This window comes from Thunnus thynnus, chromosome 11 (assembly GCF_963924715.1).
Source record: "Thunnus thynnus chromosome 11, fThuThy2.1, whole genome shotgun sequence".
Lineage (NCBI taxonomy): Eukaryota > Metazoa > Chordata > Actinopteri > Scombriformes > Scombridae > Thunnus > Thunnus thynnus.
The window spans coordinates 26413103-26434959 of NC_089527.1; the positions used below are offsets into that span (position 1 = coordinate 26413103).

A 21857-nucleotide genomic window follows, 5' to 3' on the forward strand; every position below is an offset into this window, starting at 1 on the left:
GGAGGGACTCACACCATGGATGTAATACATCCATGACTCACACGCACTAACATGCACACTCACATGCACTCACATGCACTAACAGGTACACACGGCTGGTGCGGCTACCAAAACAAAGAACGGACAAGCTCAGATAACAGCACACACAGAAGAAGTATGACTTCATTCACTGGTAAGGACGCCATTACTCTACATAGCAAATAATTGTTTTCTGACAACTAATACGGCTAAATACGTTTTGTGGGCTGTTTTAGACAAATAAACAGAGAAGTAAGCATAAGTTTTTTATTACTATTCTCTGCTGTGTAATGTTAATGATTGATTAGGAGGTTGATGATGAGCATGATGATGATGATGTTTAATGAGGCTAAGGAATAGGGGAATACAAGGCCCAGTAGATGCAGTGTATCCTGGCAAGTGGTTTAACAGTAGCGCCGAGATTGAAAAGTGGCTGACGGTATGCCACTGTTCTGGTTTAATGTTTTTTGGTGTCTAAATATTTTGGCATGCGATTACTGTAAGAAATGTTTTTTTCCCAGGATGGCGACATCATGACCTGCCCTACTCTGCCTCTGACTGGCTTACCCTGATATTGTTAATCTAACCCTAACCAATCTCATTCCTCATGCCTAAACCTAACCAACCCAACCAACCCAACCAACGACAGCAACAATTACTAGCCAATCAGAGTAGGGAGTGTCATGACTTTACCATCTTGGAAAAAAAAAATGGCATTCCGTGACCTCATGATTTATAAATTAAGCCCTGCTTGTAACTTCAGTGTCACATACACAGTGTTTGTCTCTCAGATTTTGTGAAACCTCCCTGTAGGAAATATCCCTGCACAAATTTTAATTACTCATACACAAAATATTTCTAGAGCTACGAAAACTTTTTACACATGTACAAATTATATCTGTGTGCACAAAACTTTTTCACACATGCACAAAATATTTTTACAGCTACAAAACATTTTTACACATTCACAAACCATTTCACAAGCTCAAAATATTAATGACCCATATTTGATTCCATAGGGGTGTCCCTTATTTTCAAAGCCCAATGTTGAAAGGTATGAATTCAGAAAGGAAATAAAAATACGCTTTTTCTGCTGGAGTTACATTAAATCATAGATGTCCCACTTTTAGCAGCAAACCACTACTCAAAAGTAGGATGGGAGGTATTTCTTTAATGGAAGGCGGGGTTTTGTCCAAGGGGCGGATCTGCCGACATCCAGTGGGAGGGATTTCTCTGACAGGAGGAAGAAGGCTTGTGACTGGCAGCAGGATCCAACCTTCAGAAGCCGGCTGTTCTTTTTCGGGCCCTTCTTTAGGAAATAGAGGGATATATGGCTGCCAAAGGGATGAATCTCTGCACGGTGTGCTGCCTGCTTCTTTATGTGATCACGGTGGTGCTTGCGGGGTAAGTGTTTAGCGGTGGGAGCGTACGCACACACGCAGCGGTGAAACAGCATCGCCAGCTGGTACACATGTTCCTCTGTGATTGGTCCAGATCCGCTCTCCATGTGTGGATCGGACACATTGCTCTTACCATGCGTACCTCTGTGTCGTCAATAACGTCTGCGTTATCTTTCCTGAAGGCGAGATTTCTACAAGATCTTGGGTGTGAGCAAGAGTGCATCCATCAGGGACATCAAAAAGGCCTACAGAAAGCTCGCTCTCCAGCTGCACCCCGACAGAAACCAGGACGACCCAAAAGCTCAAGACAAATTTGCAGATTTGGGAGCAGCTTATGAGGTGGGTCCAGCTGTTGTTGTGTGCAGCAGGAGATAAACTCATTTTGACGCAAGTGATCGCTTATTTTTACATAGCTGTCGGCAAACCGTGTTGCAGATTTTGTATTGAAATATGTGACTATGTGCGGAAGCGCCCGAAGCGTCGTTACAGAAGTCTTTTGTGCGCTAGCTATTCGGTTCTTGTTGTTGGAAACGGCACGGCCTCCGTGATTGGTCAACTAGACCGTGTGGCTGCATCTGATTGGCTGTTACGCAGCACGTTTGGCAGCCAGGAAGATCAGACGTGGATGAGAGGGAGTGGGTTCATATCAGCTGTGCAGGTGTTTCCTACTAGAAGATAACGCTAGATAGCATTTCCAGCTATATATTACAAATCCTATTGGCTAAATGTCATATTCATGAAAGCAAATTTGCTAGTAAAAACACCAACTTCCTGGTTTTCACAAAGGAGGTCAAACAGTACATTGATTCAATTCGATTTTCCTCTAATCCAAAGTCTGTAAAACTATGAATACCTGTTTTTTGTTTAAAATCTTTATATGAACTTTAACTCCCCCTAGCTCAGAGTTTGTTTGTTTTTTGACCTTTCTTGTGCAAACTGTAAGATGAATATTTTGATATTGTGTATATGATCATTTCGTGTAAGAGTGCCTTGTAATGTTCATATCACACTTGGAAATCATAGTGATCAGTCATGTGTATATGAGGTTGTGTTTTGTGATACTGATATATTGGAGATTGCATTGTATTGAAAATGTGTTTATTTTATTGGTTCCACACGCTGTAAGAAATGCAGGTAAAAAAAAAAACACTTCAGAATTTGGCTGTTCAGTGACTGACAGGCTTTTATTTGTAGGTTCTCTCAGATGAGGAGAAAAGGAAACAGTATGACGCATACGGTGAAGATGGACTCAAAGAGGGTCACCACAGCTCACACAACGATATCTTCTCCAGGTTTGTTACATTAGCTCATATGGTTTTATAAAGGATTAAAAAGCAATGGGATTCTTAACTGTACAGCCAAACAGCTATTATAATTTAAATGATCAGTTCACTCAAATTTCAAAAAAATCCTTGTTATTTTATATATGCAGTTTTGATTTATTCGCCCAGGCCTTTTTCTAGATATCCATCTCTGAGATTTCTGCCACTACAGCCATACAATGGAGGCGAATACCTGATTTGAGAAATGATATTTAAAAAATTTATCATCAGTGTTTGTTTCCAACAATTTCTACACGTAACTTGTGATTCGAGGATATTTTTTACAGACAAAAAATATGGTTATGAAATATACTGGCAATGAGTTTTTGCTGTTACCACATGTCTGCTCCTATAAATAGGAGATATAATGTTACTAAATATACCAAAAAGTGGTCTAATAGGATCAAATCACAGCAGATTAAACTGTTTGTTTGCCTATATTTATGCTTCTAATGAGAGATTGCTGCTGAGGCTGCTACTACAACCATCACCTACTACTACTCTTACTCTCTCCTTCCTCTGTAGCTTCTTTGGCGACTTTGGTTTCATGTTTGGAGGCAACCGACAGCAACAGGACAGGAACATCCCCAGAGGAAATGACATTATACTAGACTTGGAGGTCACACTTGAAGAAGTGTACTCTGGGAACTTTGTGGAGGTGAAGAGATTTCTCTCAATTAACAAGCTGCACTCGTTACCCACGTTTTACCACAAATTATATCTAATTCAATTTTTATGTATATAATGAATATAAATACTTTCACATTAAGAAATCAAATTAAACTGGTTCCTGCAAAACTTGCTGATCCCGCTGTTTTGCACAGGTTGTACGTAACAAGCCTGTAGCCAAAGAAGCCCCTGGAAAGAGGAAGTGCAACTGCAGACAGGAGATGAGGACAACGCAGCTCGGACCTGGCCGCTTCCAGATGACACAAGAGATGGTTTGCGATGAGTGTCCCAATGTGAAGTAAGTCATAGCTTGTCAATACATCCTCATCAAAGCTGAGAATCATGATTTAAAATTGAATTACAGCCGAGATATTGTCATAAAAACTCGATTTACTAACTGAAGCCTACCAACTAATCACAAAGTATTTTTGTGGCCATTTTCTAACAACATAACATCAGAAATATTTAACTGTCACATCTTGAATCTGGACACATTAGGTCATTGGAGGAGAGTCTTTTCACATTTATATAGGTTTTTAAATGTGTTTATGGTGTTCTGACTCAAGTGTAGCAATTTAGGATCACCTGTTTATATCAGAGCTGTAATAATCTTTTAGGAAAGAAGCTGCACAAGCATAATATAACAACACATGTTTCCTGTTATGTGCTCTTAAACACAGGCTTGTAAATGAAGAGAGAACTTTGGAGGTAGAAATTGAACAGGGAGTGAGAGATGAGATGGAATACCCTTTCATTGGAGAAGGTAAGCTTACATAAAGCTTAATATAAACTATTTTTGTTTTGTTTTTTTTATATTACCTGTGCTTAACGTCTTATTTGCGACCACAGGGGAACCTCACATCGATGGCGAGCCTGGAGATCTGCGTTTCCGCATCAAAGTGTTGAAGTATGAATGAGCTTTATTTACTTTGAAACCTCTACTGTGTGTCTGTGCAACATAACACTGATATTGCTAAATATTAGATTAATCACATACAGTAACGTGTTATGGGGACTCTTTTCTTTTTAGACATCCTGTGTTTGAACGCAGAGGAGATGACCTGTACACCAACGTCACCATCTCCCTGGTGGAGGCACTGGTCGGCTTTGAGATGGATATTGCGCATTTGGACGGACACAAGGTTCCCTACATACTTTTTACAAAGCTAGCCTAATATGGAGCTTTTATTTCTTTTAATCCGCTGTGACTGTTTCAGAAGTCAGACTTTAAAGACGGTGTAAAGTTCCATATTATCAAGAAAAGAGGATTATGTGATTGAATGTGGCAGTTTAAGTGAAATTGACAGGTTGCATTTGTCTTTGCCTGACAGGTCCATATAGTGAGAGACAAGGTCACCAAGCCTGGTGCTCGGATGTGGAAGAAAGGAGAGGGCCTGCCGAACTTTGACAACATCAATATCCGTGGATCCCTCATCATCACCTTCGATGTGGAGTTTCCTCAGACACAGCTGGATGAGCAGCAGAAAGATGGTGAGAATGGGCAATGGTGTTGATGTGATCCTGACAGGATTGGGAAAAGTTACTTTACAATTTACCTTAAAGGGGAACTTCATGGACAGTCATGGGAAGAACAGTTTTTAGTCTCTGAAAACAGTTGTATGATGTCTTCTGTGGTTCTGGAGGAGCTTTGTTGAGTTTAGAAAATAAGGCTGTATTCAGAACAAATCACGCGGTGCGGTGAAAATGCCAGTCCACCCTTTATTTGAATAGAAGTAGCGCATAGTGATCAGACTGATCAGAGCTGTACAACTCTGTCATGAGGGAATACAAAGACGTTAGTAGGAGGAGGGGAGGACATTTGTCTTCGCTTGATATTGTTAAAAGTAAAGTTAGGCTTTGCTGTCGGCTTCCTGACTCATTTTTAAAAAGATAAAAAAAGAGAGAGAGAGAGAGCTGAGAGCACCAGTGAGCGAGCGAGAGAGCAGCTGTGGTTGTGTAAGCTAGAGAGTGAATGAAGAGAGGGAGCGGTGGTAGTGATAAAGCCGGTGAATCAGATCAATAAAACATTATTTTCTGATTATTTCCCAGCGGTAACACCTGACCATGTTATCCCTGTTGTCTGTTTGGCCTTGGAGGCAACAGATTTTATTAAGGAGTGCCTTTGTTACATACTGGGGGTGTGGAGTCATGACATGGTCATTTATGTGGCAGGGAAAGTCTAATAAAGTGATGCTATTAGTTGTAATACGGGAAATGTTTGTGAGTTTAACCCATACTAGGGACTGAAAGTCAGGATATCTCTGCCTCTGCTGCATCAGCTTTATAGAAGTGCAATGCTAAATCGCTGGAGTACCGCATTACAAATGATCTTGCAAAGTTAATCTTTTTCTCAAAGTAAACTTTTTAGTCATTTAAATACAATGCTGTTGCAGTATATATAGTTACCTTAATTTATACATGAGAACTGTGATGTGATCATTTTCTCCCCCACATTACTTGTCATAAACGCTATTTGTTCTTTTAAGTTGAGACGTCCTCGTTGCAGAATATTTGTGAGAAATGGTTCAGCAACCAGAATCATGGAACATTTCTGTAACTATCTGATATTTCAAACTGTATCGTTTTAATGCGTCATTAATAAAGATCCTTCTGTTCTTGCAGGTATTCGGAGTCTTCTGAAACAGGGCTCTGTACAGAAGGTTTACAACGGACTACAAGGATACTAACACACCAACACGCACAGCCTGGACTTAGTTATCTGTCACACAAACACATATATACACACACACACATACACACACAGAGACACCTTCAATCAACAGAAGTGTGATCTGTAATTCTGGCCAGGGTGTATTTATTTTTTTCAGATTGTTCTCACTCAGGATGGCTTGAGTCCAATTAGTTTTTACTTTTTAATGTTCTTTGTTTTGCCCACAGTAGCACAATTGCTGATGTTTTATTTCAAGACTCTAAATGGAAAGGATGCCATGTCTCAGCTGTGGGGTTTTTTTTTTTTTTTTTGGTCCCTACTTTCCATTGTAATAAGGCCTTTGTTTATTTAAAAAAAAGAAAAGAAAATCTCTTATTTGCTTCAAAGTGAAGTGGTAGGATCAAACACTGTCTACTAATGTGACAACCACTTTACCACTCTGGAGAAGACACTCTGTTACAGCTCACTACATCTGCTGAGAGACGAGCTACTGACAAACTGGACATCTGAAGAACTTTTGAACAACTTCCACCAACCTGTGCAAGACCAGAAGTTTCTCCATTTGGTCCCTTTTTTTCCCCCTTCATTATTTTTAATGAATGTAAGACAAGCAGCTTCATCTCTTGAACGATGACATGGTTTTTGTTCTGGTCAGATTCCTGTTCAATAATACTTTGTAAATAGGAAAGAACAAAGCTCATCCGTTTGTTGTGTTTTTCCTAATTTATGTTGGCTCTTACTTGTCTGTTTGCATTTGACACGTTGTGATAGGATTGACTGTCTGCTTCACACAACCTCCAGGTTCACTGTGGTAAGAGTTGACCTCTTTAATTAAACAGTGAAATTTTATTATTTTGGAGGAATGGCGATTTGCACTTCTTCCTGTGCCACGGTTTGTTTTTACACCCATCTGACACTGTCTGCACCCCCTCTCCTTCTGGGCCGGTCTCATCTTTATCAAAGGGACTTTGAGGTTTCAGCATGCCTGCTGGGTATTGCTCTTCTTGACTGGAGGCTGCTTGGTTTGCAAGAACTCACCTTCGCATTTTTGTTTCTCGTGGTTTAAAAATTTTTCTTAATGTGGTTTTAGGACTCCCTTTCTCTGTGTTTTTACTATCGACTGCAAGGCTGCCTCCTAATTTTTATGAGTGTCATGGCCTTAAATGTGAATTATTTGGCCATTTTTACTGAGTGTGCTAGGGGATAATGTACTTTTGACTGACATTATGAATAAAGATTTCTACAATTTGTGATGAGATGTCATACCCCAAAGTCACCAGTAGATGACATCAGAGTCCTGGGTAATGCCCATAAGTAGTAACCCTGGTCTGCAAGGAAGGCTGAAGCTGCAGGGAGTGAAGGAGTGTTGTGTGAGAGGCTGAAGGACTTTCTGTCCTTGGATTTGCATGTAGTCATGGAGAAAGGGCTGCACCACGTACATCATGTTTCTTACATAAAAGGTTATCAGAAGGATGTTTGGCCTTCTTACCTTTTATAAGTAGAAATTACTCTGGTAATCTGAATTTTGTGACTCCATATGTGGACAATTTTCCCAGATTCGTTGGTTTTGGGGAACAGATTTGTTTTTAAATTGAATGTCATTACCTGAGTCATGGTAATTTGCAAATTATAGGCTATGGATTTGTAAAAACAAATTATTTTCAATTTATCGTTTAATAAATAGAATGTAAATTGAATTATTTGTAATCAGTGGATGTATGTATGATTTTAGCCAATTACAACAACAACAACAACAACAACATTAAAAGCCCCGATGTTTGATTGGTGTTAGAGCAGCTCTATCAGGGATATTGATTGATCATTCTATCTTCAAAGGACAGGTTCACAATTTTTCAAGTCTTTCTTAAAAAGAGTCAGGTGCCCAAATGAACTTTGAAATAGTTTTGTCAAAAATCATCAGTTCAGTTTCAGTAATCATTTTTCTTCTTCATATGCACCAATAAAAGATCCATCACTAATGCACATAAAATGTAAGTGATGGGAGACAAAATCCACAGTCCTCCCTCTGTGCAAAAATGTATTTAAAATTTTATCTAAAGCTAATATGAAGCTTCAGTCGTCCTAATGAGTCAAATCAAGTAGATATCTTTCAACGTTACAGTCTTTTTAATGCCTCTTTTTGTTACTGTACTTCCACCACAGCTCAACAGCAAAACACTGAGGAAACACAAAGAGGGAATTTGATGCTAAAAAGACTGTAAATGTGGCAGATATCCACTTGATATGACTAACTCAGACTGCTGAAGCCTCATGGAAGCTTCAAAACTTTAAATATCATTTTTGCACAAAATCACTTACATTGTAAATGCATTTGAGGGGAATCTTTTAAAGGATAGGTTCACAATTTTTCAAGTCTGTCTTGAAACAACAATCAGGTGCCCATATGAACACTGAAAGAGGTTTTCCTTGCTGTAATCATTCCTCCTGCTCATACTGGCTGTTAAACGATCCCCTTCAAATGTGCTTTTAATGTAAGTCATGGGGAACAAAATCCACAATGTGTCCACACAGTCATTCTGATATAGATAAACATTTAAATACATTTTTGCACAGCAGGAGGACTGTGGATATTGTACAGTTGTGCGTTATAAGGGGTCTTCTAATGGCCAGTATTACCAGGAGGAATGATTGTGGAAAGAAAAACAGAAAGAAAAAGAAACAAAGAAAATCATTTCAGCTGACTGTTCTTTAGAGACAGAATTGAAAAATTGTGAACCTATCAAGGTGAAAAGCTTGATTAAAGATGTATGACTGTGTGGATCAATTTGATTTTTAGATCTTAAAAGTGAGAACAAGCGTAGTGTTTTGTCTGTCTGCTGGTAGCATAAAGTGTGTTTATTAGAAGTTTAATAGTGAAAACAGCTGCCTGATGAGAGCGGTGAGAGTGAACTGAGACCATAAAGGTGAAATGAGCCGAAAGACACTAAACACTCCGTAAGGGGGAACTGCAGAGTTGGGTCACAATCCTCTGGACTATGAGTGACTCCTTTTCACATTACAGAGCTCTGATAAACCCACTGTACACTACCTGCACAGAAACAAAAAGTAAACAGACTAGATAGCACTATAGCTGGTGAAAATAGAGGAGCATTTAGCGATCTGCATTCTGTCAGTCCACACAAGTGTATAGGTACATGTGCGTGCATGCGTGCGTGCGTGCATGTGAGTAGGACAACCCTTGTCATGTGCTGATCCTGTGACCTCTCTGTGTGGTTTTACTTCACTGTCTGTTTTACTGTCACAGATGCCGTTTGAACACAAGTGGCTCAGTGTCGTAGACATCAGCTGTGTCACTTTATTCCTGGCCCCCCGACATACACACCCACACCTTGTGGGTGGAGGGACCGTGGGTGGAAGATTGTCGGGGAGTCTGTCTGCATGGGTGGGGCAGGGGATGTCCACAAAAACATATTCATGATGGTTAATTTATAGTGTGGTGAATGGTGTGCACATCTGCCCAACAGTGTTCATTTCAGAGACTGTGTGTGTGTGTGTGTGGATACAGCATGTGTGCTCATTGTGCATACAATATGTGCTTGTGAATGAGTATGTCTCTGTATTCTTGTGTGTATGCATGCATGTCTGTCCATGTGTATGTGTGTGGCCAGTGTGTGTGTGTATAATGAACTCCCACAGAGATAGCAGGGCTGCGGTAAAGGGAGTTTCCTCTTCAACCCACCACACATCCTTTAGTCATTTTCAGACTGAAGAGGCTTCAGAAAGGAGAAGAGAAGCTTTGTGATCCTGCTCAGATAAAACATCTCACTGTTTCACCTCACAGTTGAATGCTGCAGCTATTACTGCCTAATAGGACCAGTGAGATCCAACCGTTTTCAGGCCACCAAACCACACAACGTCAAAGCCTGTGCATGAACTGGATCACTCAGTTCACTTAATTTGGGCTGTAATTCAAAAAAAGACCTACACCAGTGTCCCACCAGTGTTTTATGTATTGTTTACATGAAAAAGCACATCTCTCTCTCTCTGCACCTGGACAAAGCAGATGTGTTAGCACACTGTTTATTCAGTTCACATAAGTTGCGTTGAGGATCTAAATGTCTGATAAGGGCGCATACTGTAAAATGCGGTACCTCTGTTTATGACCCTCTTTAAGACATTTTGTCCTGAGAAGATAAGAGTTATGTTGGGGATTTACAAATCATCCACAAATAATATCCTCTAACCACTTGTAATTACAAATTGTAGAGCACATGAGGGCAGCATTGCCTCTTCAGTCACATGCCTCCCTAAATCACCTTTTATTACCCACAAGACTCGCTAGAGGTCTGTGTAGTTAGTATGCGTCTGTGTAGTATGTGTGTGTGTGTGTGTGTGTGTGTGCCTGCACTTGCCAGTTGTTGATGCAGATAAGCACAGGGATCACACTTGACCCTGAGTGTAATGACTTCTAAGCGTAGCTGCAGGGTTAAGAGAGGCACAGGCTAAAGGAGGGCTAATTGGGCAATCTGGCATGTGTGTGTGTGTGTGTGTGTATGTTTGTGTGTAGTGGCGCCAACGGGTGTTATGACCTGCTCTGACATGGCAGTGTGCTCAGTTAATGGTGCCTGACCTGTCAGACGCAGGGTTTGTAAAGAGAACAGCCCCAAAACGACACTGAAGTATTACTCAAAGCAGAACATAAAAATGTTACAGTCGTTTCCCAAAAAAATGATTCAGCTCGCTTTTGACATATTGCCATTCTTTCAGACTATTACTATTACTACAAAAGAAAAATGCTTAAAATCTGCTTGTAAGTATAAAAGCTTATACAAGTATTAATGCCCCTGTTATGATAACGTCTTTGCAGTTTGAAGCCATTTTTGGAAACCAGCCACTCTTCTTAATTATCATACATATTGATTAGAGATTTTGCTACAAAACTTCCAAAATCCAAAATGTGACTCATATTAATCATATCTTCCAAAACACACACCCTACTCACACTGTCAGTTGATTTTTCACTGCTGAGTAAAAGAATATAATTCTGATCTAATTCTGTAAAATTCAAATAAATTCATAAATTCATAAAACTGGGAGGGAAAGGCCAGATACTTAATTGACTGTGTCATCGTCATGAAATTCTGACAATCTGGGTTGAATTTTACATCTCTGAGCTGAACAGGACTCAGAGTGACAAGTTACCTCCTTCCCTACAAGCTTCCAAAGAGCAGCGGCAAGGATGAATTAAAACAGACAACAAAAAAGTCATCTGACTGTGTTCAGTGTGTGTGTAGTTATCAATGTCGTGAAGCATCAACACATACCAAGGCCAGGGAGGACAGCAGGAGAGAGAGGGGGGGCGAGGAGGGAAAAAAAGGACTCTGCCCGAAATAAGAAATGTTGACGGACAAAGCCTACAATTTGTGGGATCTGAGCATAAAGCAAACAAAGGGCAGCTTTTGTAAGGAATAATGCATGTCAGCCGTATCCTTATCCCGCCACAGCTTTGAACACTGCTGGGGACGTCCATTGCTCCACTGTGTATGTCGTGTTTCTATATTAAAGCCAGTCACCTCAAAGGGAAAAGCCTCAACTATTCAACAATTGAATGGTGGGGCTCTCATTATGGCCAATGTGGGCAGGAAAAAGTGGCTTTGGGGGTTTTCAATTCAGCGACTTAAAGCCCTCCTGTTAGCTAGGACGAGCTGCTGTTTATCCCAATGCCTTTCTGGGGGCTAAACATAGTCAACTGTCATTATGGATCTCACTCTCTCTCTCCTTTTCTGTCTGTCTCTCTCTCTTTCTCTGTCCTCCCCCTCACTAACATTTATTTATTTCTCTCCCAATTTTGTCATCTAATGACCCGTGTTGTGTTGTTGTTTGAAGGAGCTGATGGCTCTCCGGTCTCCCACATCCTGAGGAAGAGAAGGGGTGGCTGGGATACTGGAGGGCGAGTGCAGGACAAACAGTGCTGCAGACCACCTATATGGATGAAAGCCACAAGTCTATGGACAGCATTCCATAGGCAACAGAAAGCCGGCGAGGCAGTGCTTTACATGCCTTGGCTGTATGTTACAGCGGTCTGTTTATGTATATGCCCTCCAGTAATCCTTCATAAAAGAGCCACCTTCACAGTTGTCCTTTACTAAAGCATTTTTATTCAGCCCATCAGTGTCAGGGGCTTGGGCGTTTGGCCGAACAGCTTCCCAGCAGCTCCAGAGTCACATGAATAGGGCCATATTAGAAAAACTGTATGCACAGTATATGAAATGATGTAAATATGTATTAGCGGGTGCACGGGGGGGTTAGGAGGGTACATGGTGGAGTGCAAAGGAGACTGAGAGCGAGGTGAAAGCAGTCTTTGTGTTTAGAGCAGAGCCCTCTGGTGGACCCTCCCCTCGGCGCGGGGTTGCCCAGGCCCTGTGGTGGCGGATCACAGTTAATAACTGTGCGGTGGGCTGTCAGAGGCACTTAGCCTGACGCTGGGCAGGCCGGGCCTAGGCTGGGCCCGCATACACAGCCACTTCTGCCTCCTGAGCCTGGACCAAAGCAGTCAGCCATGGAGGAGAAGAGACACAGAGAGAGAGAGAGAGAGAGAGAAAGAGAGAGAGAGAGAGAGAGAGAGAGAGAGAGAGGAGCAGGAGACTTGAGAAGATGGGGACACAAATGAGACAAAACGTATAGGAATACTACAGAAAAACAGTGTTATAGGCATGATAGGGGTAAGTAGCTAGGTCAAGGACAAGTTTCACACTGAGCTTGGTTATCTTCTTTTCTCTTAAAATTCTGTGCCAACCTTAATGTTTAAAGATTGGCACCTGGTTAAGGCACCTGGTTAATGCAAAATGAGAGCTCAGTCCCAGAATAAGCTTAAAGAATAGGTCCACATTTTTTAAGTCTGTCCTCAAATAACACTCACACGTACATTGTAATAGTTTGTGGTCACTATAATTGTTCCTTCTGTGCATACTGGCAATGAAGGGATCCCTTCCTAAAGTGATTCCATTGGAAGAAATCTGCAGTCCTTGCTCCACACAAAAATGCATTCTAAAGTTCACCTGAAGCTAATATGAGCCTTCAGCAACCTGAGTCAGACAAATCAAATTGGCATTCATTCATTCATTTCTGTCTTTCAGTAGCAAATTCCCTTTGTGTTTCACTGTCTCTCCACTGCATCTCAGCAAGAAATCACAGTCAGTTGAAACACAAAGAGGGAATTTGTTACTATAAAGAAATCAGGAAGATACTACTTGATTTTTGAAAAAAGACTGCATATTCTAAACTTGACATGTGATGTAAATTAGATTATTATTGCCTGATTAGGTAGTATAAGGATGACTGGACCATAGATCCTCAAACCAGTGAGCACATTTAAACATAAGGATCCAAGAGCCATTTAACCATTTACTGAGTGAGGGGAATGGATGAATGGGTGATTTCAATATATGGGCGAAATCAATATATTGCCATGTATACCATAATTAGGAATAATAAACAAAAGTACATAAGTTAGCTTACATTATTAATGCATCCACTAAGGTTAAGAAGGAATCTCTCAAGCCTTCATCAGGATCATATTTACAGAAAATATAAGTAAATACAGGATAACAAATACACAACCACTTTCTCCTTTAAATTTAAACAGTTTGCCTTACTTACAGGTCTCAACTTTATCTCACAGGTAAGTATACTGTAGGTGGTGCCAACACAGTTCTGCCTTACTCAGAGGTAGGTATATCAAACAGCTCCAAAACAATACATCATGATCTGTCAGATACCCACTTTAAATTAGGATGTGTAGCATGTATACATAACTCAAAGGATGTAAACAATAAATTATCTAAAACAAATTGTCATTTCAAACAAACTTACTGGTGTCACAGCATGGTCTCAGACAAAGGATTTGAACAGAACACACCCAGCCCTTATATAACCTCCCCTTATCTACACTCCTCCCCTGTACACTAACAGGTGAATCTCTCCACCCACCCCTGGTCTCACAGAATTGACATTTAAGCTTGAGATTTTTGAACAGCTACCCCTTCAAATATTAAATATTTGAATTGAAATTAAATCTTAAGCTAATTTGAAATAGGTGTCCTCAGCTGACAGGTTTTCCATAGGCAAGGGTTACTAATCAGGTCACAGGTCTAACATATTGCTTACAATTAATGGTAACTTCCATGGTCCAAACTCTTCCATCCTTGCTTGGCATCACTTGAGTTATTTTTTCCCAAAGGCCACAAACCCCTTGGCAGTTGAGGGTCCATGCTCATAACCACTGCTCCTTCATCCATTTTACAGCTGTCTTTCTGCCCTTTATGAAGGATTTGGAGGTTGGGGAGATAGTCCCTAATAAATCAGGACCAAAACAGGCCAGCCAATATCTGGCTGTGTCTCTATCGTCTCCTACCAAGGATCTCAGTACCTGCATATACTCCTTGAGGGAGGGGGGCATCTCTCCTTCCCATGAGGAGGAGATTTAGGGTTATAGGATCAGGACCAGCTACATCCACAAATACATATCCAATGGTTTGGAGTTTAAGACTTCTTCAGTTAGAATTTGAGTCCCTAATATGACCCTTAAGGCAGACTTGTTTGATCTTACCTCTCTCCCATATAATACTAAAATGAGGGGCATTTGGTGGATTGAAGCAGAAATTTATTTGTTGTTTTTCTAAATGTTCCTTTAGATTTGGATTGAGGGTGGAGAATACCTTTTTGAACTCCCTTTCTCCTCCCTTAAAGTTGGTACCACAGTCAGATTATAACTCATAGGGTTACCCTCTACAGGCAATGAAACAGCAAAGGGACATGAGAAAACTGTCAGTATCAAGACTGGTGAGTACCTCTATATGAGTGCAGTGAGTGGTTATGCATTTAAACAAAATTCCCCACCTTTTCTCTTGTCTTCTCCGTAACTTGATGTTGAGTGGACCAAAGCACTCAACACCTGTTGACCAAAAGGGAGGCTTCCATAGTCACAGCCTGCAGGGAGGTAAGTCCACCACCTTAGGATAGGCAGGTTTTGTACGCCATTTCCTACATTTATAATATGACTACAGATGTTTCTTCACAGCTTACCTACCACAGAGAATCTAGTAAGTACAGTGGATGACTGCAAAGACCCTTTCTGGTCCAGGATGAAGGAGTTGTTCATCATAATGTTTAATCAGGAGGCAGGTTGTGGGATGTTTGGGATCAAGAACTATCAGGTGAATTACATCTGAATCTAAGGTTTCTATCTACTACCAGCTTTCACGGCCTGGAATTCCTAAGGGAAACTCTCACACTGGGACTGTGAGAGTAAAAGGGCCTCTGCTTTGGCTCAAATCATGTTTGAGGGATCAATGGTGGTTAATTGAGGGGATTCTTTCATTTTTTTTATCTGTGGATTCCACCATTTCCTTCCACGTGTTGTATTAACAGAGATCAGGCATTGTGTAAAACCACAGAACATAGGTTTTCTCAATTCAGAGGAAATCTCCTGGGCAGGAGCTGGTGTAGCAAGCTATTGGGTAGCAGGCAGGTAGAGGAATGATGGGCCCTTGTGCCATCAGTCTTGAGTGATTAGTTCCTGAATGGTTTTGCCCCTTGTAATATTATCTGCCGGATTTTGGTTTGATTTTACATACAATACCTCCATTGGCTAGCAAAGGTAAGTTCAAGTATTTCTACAATTCTTTTGGTTACAAAGACTTTGTATCAACGTGATTCTGACTGGAGCCAATTCAGGACTACAGTGGAGTCTGTCCACAGAATTGTCTGATGGAGAGGGAGTATTAACTCAGTTTGAATCAACTGAGCCAGCTGGGTTCCTGTTAGGGCTGCAGATAGCTCCAGACAAGGTATGGAGAGAGATTTCAAGGGCTACATGTGATCTAACCATCATAAAGGAAACATGGGTATATCCATCTTTGCCCTCTACTTTCAGATATGCCACTGAACCTTATCCCTTCTCTGAAGCATCACAAAGTATATGTAGTTCTCTCTTTGTGACTACAAATGAGCTACCACTGCCACTGCTTTCAGACCATCTAGGGGAAGTGATATGAGTCAAATCACTTCCCCACTTTTTCCATGCTTGACTCAGCTCTCTGTCCATTATAGGTGTATACCCTTCTTTATGATTAATCCAGAACTGTTAGAGTAGAACTTTGGCTCTTGTAGTAAAGGGAACAATGTATCCCATAGGGATGTGCAGAGAGCCCAGCATTTGTATCTGTATTTGTTGAGGCAGCAAAATTATTTGTATTCGTATTTGTATTTGAATAAAAGTGGAAATAAGCTTAAAAATCCTGTTTTTGTTTTTTTTGTTTTTTAATTAATTTTAGAAAATTAAAGTGTTACAATAAGTGTTTATGGATAAACTATCTTACGAAGGAGGTCCCCACTCCGGGTCTTGAACGATAGTCTCCCAGATCATAGACTGTACTGACTACTGTGCTGACTGCTGAGCTAAAATTTAATTTATCACCTCAATGCAGACAGACCTCTATGTATTTATACACCCATAACACAGAGACAGCACAGCGTGTAACATGTAGGGAAGAACTTCAAAGGCGATTATTGCTTTGCACTTTTCATTTATTGCCTATTTTTTACAACTAACTTTGTGAAAAGGAGAAGGGGAGGAACAACAGGTTATTACAGCTTTATCTCTGGGGAACACCCCCAACTCTGGGAGTGATATCCAAATTAGGAAATGCACGTCATGTAGCCGGTGGATGTGACTCCCCTCATTGAGACCTGCTGATAGACATAATAATGGAGCAGAGGATAGAGACTGAAATAGTGATGTAACTGACCTGTGCCCTGGTATTCGGCTTTTTTTTCCTTCCCGAAGACAAATAATTTTTAAAATATTTGTAAGAAATAAATATTCATAAAAACCCCACAAGGTCTATACTTAAAACCCAAGGAATCTGATGAATAGTGCCAAATTATCCCAAGAGCACCTTCTCTTGAGTCTGTTTGGTCTTGGTTTATCCAGAGCTCAGTGCTGTCCAACCATGCCCCTGATGGTAAATCATCCACAACAGGTAATAGTCTCACTTGGTGATACCTAGATTTTTGTCACCACTTATAGCCACTCTATGCTGGCAGAATTAGAGGAGCACACCAATCAGAGAGGGACCTAGAGTAGGACCAGGGAGAAGCTGGTTGTTGAGTACTTGGCCTTGATAGGAAAAAGAGCAATTAAGGATGATACAATGTTTGTCATTATGCTCTACAAGGTGATGAGGAATATACCAGATTCTGATGACTGACAGACTTGGTCAATACTGAGTTTGTTTATGTAACCTGCTTGGACCAGCTTATCTACTTCCTTATTTTAGATTTTGGCTAACTTAGGTTTCTTCTGCAACTGCAGTTCAGCCCAACAAAGGAGGGGCATCAGATTCTTTGGGAGACTGGAGTTTCAGGGCATTTTCAATTCGTAGCAGGGGGGTTGCATAATGTTTAATTCCACATTGCAATGGTCCTTTTCTCCAGAAGTTCCATAGCTTCTTTATCCTGCTTTGATCTGGTGATCAACTTCTCATTTATATAGGGAAGGATATCTACCTGCCACAACTTATCCACATCTCACCTTAGCTCAGTATAGGGGCTAGTTGTTGAAGTGAATAGACACTGTGGTGTGTTCTGTGTTCCAGATAGGGATATAGGCCCTTGGAGTCCCCAGCCAAGCCTAGTGTTTACAGCTGCAGGTGCACTTTTTGAATCAAACAGGAGATGAACAGGTTCAACAGGAGTAATGAGCTGGGTATTATCAGTCCCAATGAGGCTCTGAGGCTGTACATTAGAAAAGGCATCCAAAGGCACAACATGTAGATGGTGATAGCGTTGCTTGAGGCTGTTGATAGGGTAAGTATGATCCAGCAGTGAGAGTCTATCAGATGTAAATGCCCTCTCTATAGTATGTGTTCTCTCTGGATTCGATGCTGCAGCAATTTTTAAGGTGACTGATAACCTACCCTGCATGGTCTCTGTCTCTTGTCTTACTGTGCGCAGGTCAAGTTTCTCAGTTATCTCATCTAAACCAAGGTAATCGGCGGCTGAAGGCAGTAAGATGGTGCACTCCAAGCCATTATCCAGGATTGCATAGGTCTCAAGGGTACGATTCTTATTACTCAGTTTAACTTTAACTACCTTAATTAGGACTTTGGGGGACTTACTTTGAGTATTCATGTATAGTACTTTAGACACAGTAGCTTGTTTATTCACATCATGCAAAATTCCTAAATGCTTTCCGTTGCATTTAGGGCAGGGTTTCTTTAGGTCACAATTTGCTGCCATATGTGACCTTCCACATCTCCAGCATCTTCCTTGCTCTTTAATCCATTTTGCCACTTTATCTGTACTTAATTCTTCCAATCTTTCACAATTAGTCATGGAATGATCAGGAGACTGACAGTAGGAACATAAAAGTTTGAATTTAGGTCTGGCCTTGTCTCAAGCAAATGTGCCTTAGGGCTGCTTTGGAATTGGCAACATGGAGTATGGTAGCTGATGATGGGGAAAACTTTGATCTTTGACTGTATTCTCTTCTTTGGAATTGAGAGGTGCCAATTTGGAGGTTTGCGACCTGAGCTGCCACTGCTTGGAACTCTTCTTCTCCTTGGAGCCACAGCAAGAAGTCAACTAAATTATAATGGGCATTTGGGTGAACCACACAAGCATGTCTTGCATAGTTGGATACAAATTCAGCTGGTAATTTGCTTGACAAAGGTTGAACATGTGATGCACAGGCGAGCTCTGCTGTGCAGTCTCTAGGGCTACTTGCCCTAGAGACTGTAACATACCCACCACAGATTTCACTCTTATTGCAAACTTCTGCATTATCAGGGGGCACTTTGGGAAGGTTCAGGATAGCCCGTATTTCTCCCAGTGCAAAGTGACGTGGCTGACCATACTGCTGATCGTAAGCTGATAGAGCCATGCGTCATGAGCATAAGAAAGAGCAATATGACAGGATGAGCTCAGCTGAAGGTAGTCTAAAAGAATATGATATTTGTACATTTCAGGTTCTTCCAGTGGTAAGAGGTTATTGAGAGCCATCTTTAATATTGCAAACTCTTGATGTGTGAAGTCTGGAAATGAGGGTCCTTCGTTTAGCATATCTTGGTCGTAATTTACAGCCTGATGTTGTGAACTTCATGAACATATCTACTGTCTGATCAAAAAAAAATCTAAATTTAATGACATTACTTATGCATGCTTTAAATTTTGTCATTATCACACATTAATGTTAATAATGTACTTTCTAATTGGGAAATACTCATCCCAATTTTAGGGCATTTTAAGCTCCTCATACTAGCAGCGGGACCAGTTTGGCGGAGCTAAAATCACCCCCCACCCGAGCTGACAGCGAGCACAGACAGACCAGGGGAGGATGACTGGTAATGGCAATGACTGTCAGGATTCCTGCCAACACCACTGGTCAGGGTGATAAGTGTGCCCTGGCTATCTCCTTGGCCAGCACTGCTTGCGATGTCAGTCAGGAACCCCTTTAGCAGTGCTTGTCAGTTACTGTACCGGTAGCTAGCAAAACAGATAGCCAAGTTGCAAATAAAACATAAAACAGCTTGCATGTTTGGTGATATTTGTTGAGCTCTGTTTGAAACATTGCATTTGAAATTAACTACAACTTCAGAAAAAAGGAACTCCATTTGGGGTCGCTCCCGTTCTGTAGCTAGCTAGATGCTGAAGTAGTTTATTGACATCTACACACATGAACTTACTGAAGGGAAGTGATGAGAATGGAAAAATTATGTGTGTTGAGTGTGGGGGCGGGGCTGTGGGGTGACATTACTTTCTGATTTATTGAGTGAGTATCTCAATGGCATCAGCTGGAAGGAATGTCAGGCCGCAGCACAAGAAAAATGAACTTGCTTGACATTATTATATATGAAACTGCCAGATTTATTTATATTAATCGAAGGTGCCGGAACGCCGTTCCGGATTGTTCTGGCCTACTGTAACCCCTGGTTAGAGGCACTTGACTGGAATACACATGGGCTTGTGGCACTTTGCTGTGGTATTCATGGGCTACAGGCAGTTGACTAAAATGCCCTGAGGTCATTGGCCTGGAAGACGCTTGAGCTAAATGTGCTTGGCTGAAAAGCACAGGAGCTAAAGATGGTTGGAATGTGCATAGGCAGGCAGGCAAAGGAGCTTGAGCTGAGGGTGCTTGGCTGTGGGGTGCATGAATTGGGAGGGCTTGATTGGAATGTACTTTGACTGAGGTCCATTGGCTAGTAGGTGCGTGAGCTGAGGGCATTTAACTGGCAGGTAAATGGGCTGGGAGCCCTTGACTTGTAGGTACAGAAGCCGGGAGCACTTGACTGACAGATACAGAAGATCTCACCAAATCTAGTTGCAGATTGGGCTCCAGTTGTCAGAGTTTTCTGTGCTGTGTTTATTAGTTCTCCAGTGTCACACATTGGTTGATTCTCCTGGTAAGGGAATGTTTGTACTGACTGTACTACCAGACTACCTAACAGACTGAAAATGTAGGCTCTCAATGCACTTTATCATAAGGAGTGTATTTCTCTTGGTAAAAAGGTTGGTGCTGTTCAACACATTCCCTATGAAACAGGAACGACAACTTTACTCCTCATCAAACTCATCCGTTTCAGAATTACTCTGTTCATATTGTTCAAGTCTGTTTTTTAAGTTTGTAAACTATGCTTTTCAATGGTGCCATTTCTTGCCTTAACAGAACAGTTTCTGGAGGTGAAGGGCAATTTTCTCCATCCCGTATGAGGGCCTGGTTGTACAGTTTTGTATGGTAGTCTTGGAGATAACCAGGTGGCCACCTCTCTTGATGCTGTCTTCCACTTGATTCCTCTTCTGTACTCTCTGGTTTGGCTCTTGGATTTATATCCAGTCTAGAAGTTCCATCCGGCTCGCAGGACCATGAAAAAAGACTGTATATTCTAAACCTGATATGTGACGTAATTTAGATTATTATTGCCTGATAGGTAGATAGTACAAGGATGACTATAGACCCTTTAACTGGCATGCACATTTAAACACACAGATCCAAGAGCCATTTAACCATTTACTGAGTGAGGGGAATAGTTAAAATGAATGGTTTTCTGTACAATAAACAAACATAAATCAATATATTGTTATTCATACCTTAACTAGGAATAATAAACAAAAAGCACACTAAGTCCTTAAAATTTAAACAGTTTGCCTTATTTACAGGTTTTAACTTTATCTCACAGGTAAGTATATTAGGTGGCTCCAGCACAGTGCTATACGATCCTGCCTTATTCAGAGGTAGGTATATCAAACAGCCCCATCATGATCTGTTAGGAAGTCAGATACCCACATTAAATTAGGATGCGTAGCATGTAGACATAACTCAAAGGATATAATCAATAAGTTATCTAAAACAAATTGTCATTTTGAACAAACTTACTGGTGTCACAGCATGGTCTCAGACAAGGGGTTTGAACAGAACACACCCAGCCCATATATAACCTCCCCTTCTCTAAACTCCTCCCCTGCACACTGACAGGTGAATCTCTCCACCCACTCCTAGTCTCACAGAATTGACCTTCAAGCTTTAGATTTTAGAACGATTTTACTATTTGACTTTTGCACAGAACGGAGACTGTGGCTCTTCATGGCCAGTATGGACAGAAGAAACAATGACGGCGACCAAAACCTGTTTTAATATGCATCAGGGCATGTGATGTAATGTTTTAAAACAGACTTGAAAAAATGTGAATCAGTGAGGAGGAAACATGTCTTTCTTACAGCTTGTTTGTTCATGCTACAACAAAGCTGTCCACTGAAGCA

General features: G+C 41.0%; 1 protein-coding gene across 1 annotated transcript; it reads left to right on the top strand.

Moving 5' to 3' along the window:
• The first annotated feature begins 1231 nt into the window (after positions 1-1231).
• On the top strand, positions 1232-7333 carry dnajb11 (DnaJ heat shock protein family (Hsp40) member B11). The gene is made up of 10 exons (XM_067604171.1): positions 1232-1422; positions 1601-1757; positions 2613-2710; positions 3266-3398; positions 3565-3707; positions 4090-4172; positions 4259-4316; positions 4440-4551; positions 4741-4900; positions 6032-7333. Exons 1-10 carry the CDS (start codon positions 1349-1351, stop codon positions 6094-6096), a joined length of 1083 nt encoding a protein of 360 aa, XP_067460272.1. The 5' UTR covers positions 1232-1348; the 3' UTR covers positions 6097-7333.
• The last annotated feature ends 14524 nt before the right edge of the window (positions 7334-21857 follow it).